The 12,227-nt window shown below is 36.4% G+C and overlaps 1 protein-coding gene across 1 annotated transcript; it reads right to left on the bottom strand.

Moving 5' to 3' along the window:
- Positions 1–5,738: 5,738 nt before the first annotated feature.
- On the bottom strand, positions 5,739–8,008 carry LOC136225904 (probable (S)-N-methylcoclaurine 3'-hydroxylase isozyme 2). Its single transcript, XM_066014065.1, has 2 exons — positions 6,959–8,008; positions 5,739–6,508 (listed from the first exon to the last, which is right to left on the bottom strand). The coding sequence occupies exons 1-2, from the start codon at positions 7,850–7,852 to the stop codon at positions 5,903–5,905; spliced, it is 1,500 nt and encodes a 499-aa protein (XP_065870137.1). The 5' UTR covers positions 7,853–8,008; the 3' UTR covers positions 5,739–5,902.
- Positions 8,009–12,227: the final 4,219 nt, after the last annotated feature.

The raw sequence follows: 12,227 nt of genomic DNA, 5'->3' as shown, positions 1-12,227 counted from the left end.
CCCAAAAGCTTCAAGCACTGCTAATAGGAAATTCCAATCTAATGTGTCAAATGCCTTCCGAATGTCAATTTTTAATGCCATATTACCCCCACAGCCATACCTATCAAGCATGTTTATACCTTCCGAGGCAGCCGCGATGCACTGGTGAATACTTCGGTCTTTAATGAATCCGAATTAATTCGGAGAGACAATTTGAGCAGCAATCACAGATAGTCGGTCCGCTAGAATTTTGGAAATAATCTTGAATGAGAAATTGCAAATCACAATGGGCCTGAAGTTCTCAATTCTATTTGCCCCCTGTGTTTTTGGAAGAAGAGCCATTAAATTGGAATTCAGCCCAGGTAAAATACAACCAGTATAGAAGAAAGATTGGACCATATTACAGACATCCTCGCCTATCACATCCCAGTGATGCTGATAGAATGCGCCACCAAATCCGTCCGGACCCGGAGTGCTATCCGCACTCATACTTAAGACCGTGTTTCTGATATCCTGTGCGTTTGGCTTAGCCATGAGGAAATCATTGTCTTCATTAGTTAAATCTGCCGGGACGATCTCAGGAACCTGTGAAATATTATTTTCACGCCTATCACTACTGAACAGAGAAGAGAAAAAATCCACAGCATGCTCAGCAATTTCATCTTGATTGAAGGTGGGATGATCACCAGAGATAATAAGGGAATTACAGTGGGATTGAATTTTCCTTACCTTGGCTGCCCTGTGAAAGAACTCTGTGTTGCGATCCCCCGCGGCTAACCACTTAGCCCGACTTTTCTCACGGTACAGACATTCCTGATGTTGCATCTCAACATCCAGATTTCCTCTAGCCGCTGTTTCCAGATCAGAGAGCTCAGCCGACCAAACCGAATCTGAAATCTGTTTCTACAGATCCGCAAGCTTGGATTCCGCGAGCTAAATGTTGTGCTCAACCCTACCGAATACTGTTTTATTCCAATTTAGCAGGACAGGTCGAAGGGTACGGAGTTTATGACATAGCAGCTGCCCCGAGGATAACGAGATAGAGGAGGCGACCCAATGTGACCTGATTACCTCCTTTAATAAAGTATGTGATAACCACATCGAGTGGAATCTGAATCTAGTAAGCCTCGGGAGCGGGGTCTTACATTCTAAGAGGAGAGGACTATGATCAGATCTGTAATGGGCCAGCGCACAGCAATTTACGGAGTCCCAGAGATCAATGAATTCAGAATTACCCAGTGCCCTATCCAATCGGCATTCCATGAGCGAGTTACCCCTGCGTCCATTTGACCAAGTGTAAAACAGCCCCGCGGCCTCAATGTCAAGCAGATTACAGTCATAAATGAAATTGCGGAATTCCCTACAAGAACGAGAAGAGGGGGGGTTACCAGACTTCTCATGAGCCCTAGTGACGGCATTGAAATCCCCAATGATCAGCCAAGGCGAATTACTGATAATATGAGAGAGCCCCTCCTATAAATCACATCTTTCATTTGCAGAAGTGCTACCATAAATAACACCAATTTTCATAAGGGTGCTCCCAAATTGAAGGGAAATCGTTAGAAATTGACGATTGCAACTGAGTACAGAGACAGTGCTAGGGTCCCTAGCGAGTAACCATAGTGATGAGGGGATATTACCTGCAACGAAAAACATACCAATGGAGGACCGGAATCCGTCCGGAATCGTAGAGAAGTCAACCATAGGCTCCGCGATGCAGAGAAGATCCGGTCGATGAGTTTGACACAGAAGCTTTAAGGCTCTTTGAGTTTTCGGGTTCCCAATTCCTCTACAATTCCAAAATATTATGATCATTGGTAACGAAGAGGCATACGGCTCTGTCGCTTACTGTGGAAGCTCGGAGTTCTGATCCGTTTAGGCTTTTTCCTACTAACAATGGACCAAGACTGTTCCTTTTCTTTTTCTCCAATAGCTGTTTCTGTCTCCTCTACCAACATGGTAGGATTTCCGTGACTACATCCCTCTTCACCCTATGTGATCAATAAAATCGGAGCCTCCCGCTGTGCCGGAGGGATCGTGATTGTGCTAAACGAGGCTCCCTTTGGATCATTGACGCATATAGGAACAGTGAATTGCCAACCCCCATTCAAGTACACATTACGAGCCGCTGGTGTATATCCTTACAGAACCTGAATCGGATGTGCCTCGGGATTCACCGCCTTACTGTCTGAGTCAGCCTCTGAGGCTGAGTAGTCTGCCCACCTCCTTGGGGTAGATTCCGATAACGGATTTGAACTGACCGGCTCTTTGCTAACTGGACGCCAGGAAGTAGAGGGCATCTCGCTCCTCGATTTGGACCTACCACGCCTCATTGGGGAATTCATCCTCTGCTTACCCTCTCGCTGATTGTCGTTCCTCATTAACCTCCTTTCCCGGGTTCCGTTGACAACTGATAGCCGAGTGTCCGATAGATCGACATATTGAACAGAGACTGGGCAATCTTTCATACTCCAAAGTAACCCATTGCATTGAGGAATCCGTGTCAACTCTAAGCTTATATTGCAGTTCCTTCGCAAGGTCTACATCAATAAGAATTCGGGCGTAATGGCCTAATTCCCCTTCAATAGTATTCCTATCAAATCTTAAAGGTACCCCAACTGCTCTGGCTATGCTAGTCATAATCCGTTTATCCCAAAACTCCCAAGGAAGATTATAAAAGCGAACCCATACCTGAGCTGATGTGGACTTATGAGCTTTCGGATCAAATCTGGGTGACCAGGGGATAAATCTCATGATACCAGGGCGTAAAGGAATTGCCCATTGACCCCAAATCGTTCTGATAACCTCAGCATTAGGCATTATAATGTGATAGAAACTGCGTCCTAGAGAAATGAGCTTCCAATCCACTGCCAATCCCCAAATCTGTTTCAATTTGAGCTTCAAATCCTGATGCTTCCAAGGCTTTTCACCCTTGGACAAGGTGATTCTGCCGATTACCGAGTGTTGGCAAGCTTGAATCCGCTCATTGTAGATTGATTGTTGGACCTTAATAGCTTTAAAAAAACCCCTCTTCTGAAATCATGGGCTTGTCCGGCACTGGTACTGAATCGTCTGGCCCTATGACATCGGCGACGAAGGATTTGAGAGGAGGACGAGAAGGAAGGGGCGATGAAGCCATCGCCGAGGAGAATGAATCCTTGCTGGAGAGCCGAGAGATGCAATCGTTGGGAATGGGTGTAACAGGCGGCCGGCTGTATTTAGTAAAGGCCTCACGGGAGAAAAGATGAGCAATAGAGAACGCCGATTCCGAGGCAGCCATGGTGGCGGCCGGAACCATAGCAGGAGACATCGGAACCTAGTCGGCGAGGGTTGCGGCGCTTCTCAAATCGGAATAACCATTTTAATTAAATATACCAATATTTTAACTAAAAAAATTAGGACAAAGTTCAAATTTCATATAAATATCTTTAATAATCGAAACATATTTTGATCAATTCAAGTTGATCATAAATTGCTCTAAAATATTCGGAACACAAATCATAACAGACATAACTATTATAAGTAAATATAAAATCATTAAAGTATGTATACCAATATTTTTAGTTAATATTGAAACACATTCCAGTTAATTCTATTATCTTCCAAATTATTTTTAAAACTTTCTTCAATTTTATTAAGAATTTTCTGTAATTTCTAGATATTTAAAAACGGTTTATGAAAATTTTAAATAATTTTAGAATGTTAGAAAAATAAAAAATAAATATTCTCTTCATAAAAAAACTGAATATAATTCATTAAAAATTCCGAAAAATGGAGGTCGAAAAGCTCTAGGGAGTCGCCACACATGCGCATGCATCGTTGTTTTATTGAATCACATAATCCATCGCGCAACGTACCAACCGTTGCACAACATATGGGCGCGTGCATCAGGCATTTATGTGAACGTCGTATCCGAAGGTGGTGTATGGGGTCCTCGTGCCACCTTACCGGCGTTTTTCAACTCTATTTTTTTCAATGTAGGGTTTTTTTAGTGCTCCTATCACGTTAGTGTGGTTCGTTTTTCAAAATGATGAGCAGAAAATTGGATTTGTGCATCACATACTCTATAGTGAGACTGAAACAGTAAAAAAACCATAAACTGCAAATCTTTTGTGCATTTCACGATTTTACTCCCGTTTTTTATGAATAAACAGTCCAAAAACACATTTTTAAGCGTAATTAATTACTCATAACATATATATTAATTATACGTAAGTCAAGAACATCGTTTTGATCTAAGACGTGGTTCTTACAACTAACATAACACGAAATCTGTGGCTCTGATACCAATGAAGGAATTACTCTATATGATTCGGATATCAAATACGAGTATATCGGGTTACCTCTTGGAGTGTAAAATCATGTTGAGTTGTTGGAGCGAAAGAATTGAATCGCAATCTTGTATTACCGGTTACACATCTCCTACGGTAATGTTAATTGGAAGGAGATGGCGATGATTCCATGAATTAAGAAAGAACGTTGAGAGAGACAGAGAAAGCGAGAATAGGCGTGTCCATCCTTTTTTTTTTATTATGGTTGACTGATGCTCTATTTATAGTGGAAAATAATGACTATTTCTAATCATAGTCAGATACGGTAAATCTCAATGAATTATAATTCTAACTCTTAGGCCCTGTTTGTTTGGGGAAAAATATTCTGCAGGAAAATATTTTTCCAATTTCCAGTGTTTGTTTGAGCAGGAAAATAAGTCAAAGGAAAATAAGTTGCAAGTCAATGGAAAATGAAGGAAGAAATAAGGGAAAATGTTTTAGGGTAAAACATTTTCCTCAAAAATACGCGTTTAGAGAAAAATGGGAAAAACGTTAAAAAATGTAAAGATACAAAAATATGAAACACGAAAAAATATGAATAACGTGAAAACGTTACAAAACATGAGAATATGAAAAACCCGCAAAAACATGAAAAGGTGAACAAACGTGAAAAACACAAAAACGCAAAAAAAAAACACTTGAAAAAGTACAAAACATGAACAACGCGAAAAAGTGAGAAAACACGAATTATACAAAAACATGAAAAATACAAAAAACACGAAAACGTGAAAAAATACGAAAAACACGAAAAATGCTAAAACACAAAAACGTGACAATAAGTGAAAAACGCGATAAACATGAAAAGACGAAAAATGCAAACAAAACACGAAAACGTAAAAAACACAAAAACGTGAATAACACGAAAAAGTAACAAAGTGAGAAAAATAAAAAACGCGAAAAAAACCGAAAAACTAAACGTGAAAACACGAAAAAATAAAAAAAAACACAATAACATTAATAACATGAGAAAACATACAAAAAATGCCAAAAATGTGAAAAAAACGTTTTTCGTGTTTTTAACATTAATTTTTTTTTTCACATTTTCGTGTTTTTCCACTTTTTTCCATGTTTTTAATTTTTTTTACTTTTCGTGATTTTCGCATTTTTCCACTTTTTGTGTTTTCAACAAATTTTCACGTTTTTTTGTGTTTTTTTACGTTTTTAGTGGTTGGAAAATATTTTTCAGTGTTGTAGCCAAACACCGAAAAATATTTTCTAGTGTTGTTGCCAAACAGAGAAAAATATTTTATTTTCCTGCACAATTTTTTCCCTGTATAAAATTTTCTAGAATTCTTCAAACAAACGGAGTCTTAGTTAGAATATGATTCTATCTTTGTAGATAGTTGGAATTTCTATTTACCTTAATAACTTTAGTTAGATAAATATGAATCCACATGGAGGTAATTCCCACGTGTTAAAATGTGAAACCACAAAACATTTTTTAACTAATAATAATAATAATAATGATGATGGTCTATTTCAACTATTACATCTAAAAGAAGTTAACCAACAAATTATTGCTACCTAATTAAATTTATATAAACTACTCACTACTGATATAATAACACAATAAAGTATCACTCTTCTTAAATTTAGAGTTTTTCCGTAGGGATAACATAAAGAGGTTGCTCCTTCTGCAAAGTTATGCCAAATTTTTCAGACATATCTAAATTATTCAGATTCTCACCATTAGGAAGAGACCAATGAAAACAACGTATCAAATACCCCAAAATTAATGGTAGTTGTCGTGTAGCCATAGGCAATCCAGGGCAAATCCTTCTTCCTGAACCAAATGGTAAGAGTCTAAAATCATGACCTTTAAAATCTGCAACAGTTGTAAGAAATCTTTCAGGCTTAAATGACAACGGATCTTCCCAAGTTGAGGAATCTCTTCCTATTGCCCAAACATTCACTAGTAATTGAGCATTTTTTGGTATGGTGTAGTTCATAATTTCACAAGGCTCGAGAGCTTTGTGTGGGAGTAGAAATGGAGCTGGAGGATGTATTCTCAATGTTTCCTTTATACATGCATTCAAATATGGAAGTTGTGAAACATGAGACTCATTGATTGTTTTATTGTTGATTTCTCTTTCTAGCTCTTGTTCGAGTTTTTCCATAGCTTGTTTGTTCCTAACAAGTTCTGCCATTGCCCACTCTATTGTCGTGGTGGTAGTATCTGTTCCTGCACTTAAAAACTCCTAGAAAAATCAAATTATATTAGCAACAACTTTGGCTTAACAAAAGACTAGAGATTAGGGGTGATAATCTCTAACACGACAACATGAGAGAACCTGATTGAAAGTTGACATGTTTATCATTTTTCTAACATTTATATTTACACCATAGGTTATATGAAAGGTTAAAAAAAACATTTCGAAGCCTTGATCATTGTTATTATGATGTATTGAGTCATAATCTTTCATTTCAACACATTATACTTCTCGTTTTTTTAAATCAAATTAAATCAACAATGACAAGAAAAATCACCTTTTAGAATAAAACTCTAGTTAATAATTATTTCATCTTAACTTCAAAACATACTATATAAGATGAAATGAGTAATATTCTATTAACCGAGTTTTATATTCAAGTATTACGTATATAAGATAACAAAATTTTGATACTAAAATTGGAGTTATTAAACTTACCATAGCTAACCAATTGATTTGATGATCATCGAAGCCGTTGGCAAGAAATACATCCAAGAAATCAGTATTTTGAGCAGGACTTTCTCTTCTCTCCTTTATGTAAATTTCCCAGACTCCAAACAGTTCTTTGAGGCAAGACGATGCGTTTCTTTTCAGACCCTGAAGATCCAACGCCTCTAAAATAGGATAAAATTCAGCAATATTTGGAGTCATCGCCATCTCCATCAGCTTCCATATTGTACCTTTCACTCCAGTAGCTTTTCCTTCATCTTCCAAACCAATTAAATCCTTTGAAAATAAAAGATTAGACAAAGTGTTGAAAACAGTAGCAAACACTACCTCTCCAATATTCACTACTTCTCCTTGTTTGGATCTCAAAAACTCAATCATCTCCGTCAATTTCTTTTCTCTCAGGCTAGCTTGAGATTCAATCGCTTTCACAGAAAATAGCTCTGTTCTGCTCAAAGTTCTCAGAAACTTCCATTGATCGGAACACGTCGGGTTCCAAACAAGAGCTATACGTTCAAGATCATCGCTGCCGCAGGGAATCGATTTCCGTACGAATCTGGCAGAAAGCAAACGATCGTGATTTTTGAGAATTTCAGCAGCTGCAGAAGGTGAGGATGCGACGATAACAACTTGAGTTCCGAGTTTTAATGAAATTAGAGGGCCATAAGATTTGGCTAAGTTAGCCATTGAGATATGCAATTTCTTTTCTAATTGAAGAATGTTCCCGATCAGTGGCCATGGCGTCGGACCTGGAGGAAGAGATCGCCGTTTCCATAATAGAGAGATTATGAGATTGAGCACAATAATGAAGATAACAGAAAGAAGAAGAAGAGAAATTGGGGAGGATTTGAGATTTAGAAGTCCATCTAGAAGCGTTTGATCCATTGAATTCTGGAAGTAAAAGAAAAAGACAAGTGAGAATTTAGATCTGAAGTTGTGCGAGCTTTGATTGCTTTACAATAAATAAGTAATAAAAGGATGGCGATATCATAGCATGGGGCTGCGGCTGCCTGCTAAATTCCAATTGTCAACTGCACCAAAACTTAACTGCTCCCGTAATTCAATTTTAAATAAATAACTTGTTTTAGACTTGTAAGGTTTTTTTTATTTGATTTCCTCACTATTATTATCTAATGGATTTTATTTTTAAAAAAATATTTTTCAATCAATTGCATTATGTGTTAAATTTCTTCATAAGTGAATTTTCTGGTTTTGTAAATTAAACAATAATTTAAAACTATTTGTTGTACATTACGATACAAGCAAGCATACATTATTAAATACTTATTCGAACACTACATATACTGGTTACATATTCCCGCTCAAATGGACCCTAAGGACCAAATTGTATTTGGACCTTCACCGTTAGATTAAGCTCTAACATAATCATGTGGTGTTAAAATTAGCCAATTAAATATTATTTAACTAATTGTTTTTTCTTTTTAATATATTAATCTAATAAATTATTTCTAAAAATAAGCATCCCTTGACAAAAAAGAACGAACCTGAAGAGAGAGAGAGATGAGGAGGATGAATGCTTTGGAAAGAGAAACCGTCATTTTTCATCCCAGATATGATTATTTTAGGCATATCCTTTTCCAGAAGACATGATTATTTCTTGTTCATGTTTAAATCAATTTTCATTGTTACTTGTCTCAAAATAAATTAATATTGAGAAATTTCATTGCTCTCAAAAAAAGCGCAGAGAAATTCCATTGAGGAATCATCGGATGTTTTTTCTGAAAAAAAAATTCTCCAGCAGATTCAACATATTGAACAATTTTTCCTCTGCAATTTTTCGACAGAAAAAGGTTTTGAAATTCTAGAAAAGCTTTCGAGAGAAACCAGCGATATAAGTGAGATCCGCTGGTTCACAACGAGATTGTCATCCAAGCGATGAAAAATGGTGGTTTCTCTCTCCAAAGCATTCATCCTCCTCTCTCTCTCTCTTCAGGTTCGTTCTTTTCTGTCTCGAGGGATGCTTATTTTTAGGAATAATTTATTAGATTAATTTATTAAAAAGAAAAAAAAATTAGTTAAATAATATTTAATTGGCTAATTTTAACACCACACGATTATGTTAGAGCTTAATCTAACGGTGAAGGTCCAAATACAATTTAGTCCCTAAGGTCCATTTGAACGGGACTGTTGGCCGTGATTAAAAAGCAAGCATATTTATAATATGTCACCATATGATTTTCATTTATTGTTATACTAAAGTAAATACGGAAGGGATATTATTGCCTTCCTTGAAATGGAAATGTTAAATTGACGTCTAGAGGCAAAGTTAGTTAAAGCATCAAAATCTTCTTTCCAATATCAAAACATGTGATTTTCTCTTCTTCAATCGCATGTTTTCTTAATTGTATTCCCACAAATTGGATTCCATTACATATAGCTCAAGAATATGCTCAATATTATGAAGTAGCTTAACATTTATTGTAAGGGGTGTTTGTTTCAGCTTTTCGAATGAGCGTTTAGCGTTTCAATCAAAACCGTAGAAAATATAGCGTTTGGTTCGATTTATATAACCACAATATTTAACATTTTTTTCTGGAAACTGCAGCATTTTGGAGTTTTTCATAAACAATTGTTTGTAGTTATTTGTTATTGATAAAATTATCTTTCTTATTTCCACAAAACATGTTTATTATTTAACATTATTTATATTTCTACAACACAATTACCGGAAGAACAAGATTTTGTTGCGTTCAATAAATTTTTTATTTTTAATTTTTTATATAGATTATTCTTATTAATTTGTGTAACACATTTTTTATTTTATAGCTAGGATAAACTTTACCATTAACGTCTAAAATGGTGCAATTATACTCCTAACGTTGGCAGCCAAAAGCAATTTTACTCATAACATTCACAAGTTTGGTCAATTTGAGAAATAATTCATCAAATTGTCTTTTTGATCATAAATATTGTCATTTACACTTCACATGTGCATCATTTTATCATCATTACTATCAAATCACGAACATGTGATTAGACGTGATTTTAAAAATAAAAAATATATATTGTCTTTTGTATGAGTTGAACAAAAAAAATTCAAATATTTCGCCGAATTTATAAATATTAATTTTAATTTTATTATTAAATCACAAAAATAATATGAAATCTTTTTTTAACTAACTGATATGTTGGGGTTTAATCTCCTTAGATAATTTTCCAATAGGGATTTTGAAGAAGCGTTTTCTAAGTAAGTTGGGGGGTCCTCGATCCACACCTATTGGCTCCTCGGTTTGGTCCTCCGTAAGGAGTTGTTTTTCTTTTGTCTTGAAAAATTCTTCTTGGTGGATTGGCGTACACTCAAAACTCAATTTCTGGTTTAGTTCTTGGATCTCTCCAACGGTTGCTGAACGTTTGAATATTTGTGATGATACTGAGCTTAGTGGCGATTCAGTTTTAAATTATTTTGGCAGTTCTGGTTGGTCGAATCTCCCGACTGAGGTGGAAGATTTTAGGGGCGATATTGAAGTTATCAAGGGAGGTTTTGACTCCGAAGATGTGTGCTTTTGGAAGGCTGACCGAAAGGGCGTTTTTTCGGTCAGAAGTCTTTACAATTTAATTCGGGGGGTTCAGCCTGAGGTGTCTTGGAAAAATTTCATCTGGAAAAGCTTCTTGCCACCATCTCGTTCTCTTATCTGTTGGAGAGCAATTTTGAACAAGCTCCCAACTCATGATTTAATCAGTGCAAGAGGGTTGATCTTAATTTCACGGTGCGAACTTTGCCGTCTTAATTTAGAAAGTCATGACCATCTTTTTGTGAGCTGTATCTTCTCAACCCAGATCTGGAATGCTATTTTTTCTTTGTTTGGACTGGGACTTGGAGTTTTTGACAGTCTCAACTCTCTTTTGGAGTGTTTTCAATCACAAAATTTCAGTCCTCAACTCTTTGACATCTGGGCATCTGCATTTGTAAACACAATTTGGTTAATCTGGAAGGCCAGAAATCGGGCCATCTTTGATTCAATTGTTCCAAATGTTTCTGTCATTTTGCAGGACCTTTGGAGTGCTCTTCGTGAGGTGCAATTTGGAAGCAATGGAGTTATGTTTCATTCAGCTAAGGATCACCATGTTTTGTCGCAACTCTCTTTACTTGGTCGCCCTCCTCCCGCACCCTCCTGCGTGGAAGTTATTTGGCATCCGCCTCTGCCGGGTTGGATCAAAGTAAATTCAGATGGATCTGTGGCTGATAATTTAGCAGGGGCAGGTGGAATTTTCAGAAACTGCAGAGGCTTTCCGCATGGTGCTTTTGCAATGCCGTTTAGCATTTGTCTTCCTTTTGAGGCGGAATTACAGGGTGTTATGCACTCCATTCGCATGGCTTGGGATAAAGGCTGGAAGAAGCTTTAGATTGAATCAGATTCAAGCTATGTAGTTAATTTGTTAACATCAAGATCCAAGACTGTTCCTTGGCGTTTCCGACAAGAGTGGATGCTTTGCCTTTCTCTTGTGTCCCAAATGACCATTTTTGTTTCGCATATTTTTAGAGAAGGAAACAGGGTGGCATATTCCTTAGCTAACCATGGTCGAACTGCTTCTTCGTTGATTTCATGGAATTCCTCACCTTCCTTCTGCTCTCATCTTGTGTCCGATGATTTGGCGGGACTGCCCCAGTTTCGATTCCGCTAGTTTGTTTGTATTTTATTTCGCCTTTTTGTTTGTCCTTTATTTTTATTTTGTACGGATCTTCTCTTCTCTTTTAATAATATTTTGGGCTCGGCTCCATTTGATTCGAAGTGTGCTAACCTTGTTAGGATGCTTTGATTCTTTTGGTCGACCTCCAAGCTTTCAATTAAAAAAACTAACTGATATGTGCAATGGTGTAGAATAAGAAATAAAATATCTGTGTTTTATAATAATGTCTGAAATTGACCCAACTTGCCAATATTAAGGGTAAAATTGCTTTTAGCTGCCAACGTTATGGGTAAAATTGCGCAATTTTAGACGTTAAGAGTAAAATTGCTTTTAGTTGTAAACTATGAGTATTTTTTCACTTTATTCCTTTTATAATTTATTTATTGATTAATTTAAAACATGTTCATATTAGATATTTTAAATCCGAACAGCAACAATTCAATATAATTTTACTAAATATTAATAATTAAACAGATAATAACAAATAGCTAACAGTTTATTACAACTGCAAATAACTATTAAGTAACAGCTGAACCAAATAGATCCTTAATCTTTAATGTCAACTTGTGATTCGGTAATCCCGACGAATTTTACTAGAAGAATTTTACTA

Source organism: Euphorbia lathyris, chromosome 1 (assembly GCF_963576675.1).
Source record: "Euphorbia lathyris chromosome 1, ddEupLath1.1, whole genome shotgun sequence".
NCBI lineage: Eukaryota > Viridiplantae > Streptophyta > Magnoliopsida > Malpighiales > Euphorbiaceae > Euphorbia > Euphorbia lathyris.
Note: the sequence above shows the minus strand (reverse complement) of the source record. Positions and strands in the feature narration are given on the sequence as shown.

Coding starts and splice junctions, on each gene's coding strand:
- LOC136225904 (XM_066014065.1), bottom strand. CDS start 7,852: ATGGATCAAACGCTTCTAGATGGACTTCTAAATCTCAAATCCTCCCCA. Junction 6,509..6,958: donor AAATCAATTGGTTAGCTATG/GTAAGTTTAATA, acceptor TGATTTTTCTAG/GAGTTTTTAAGTGCAGGAAC.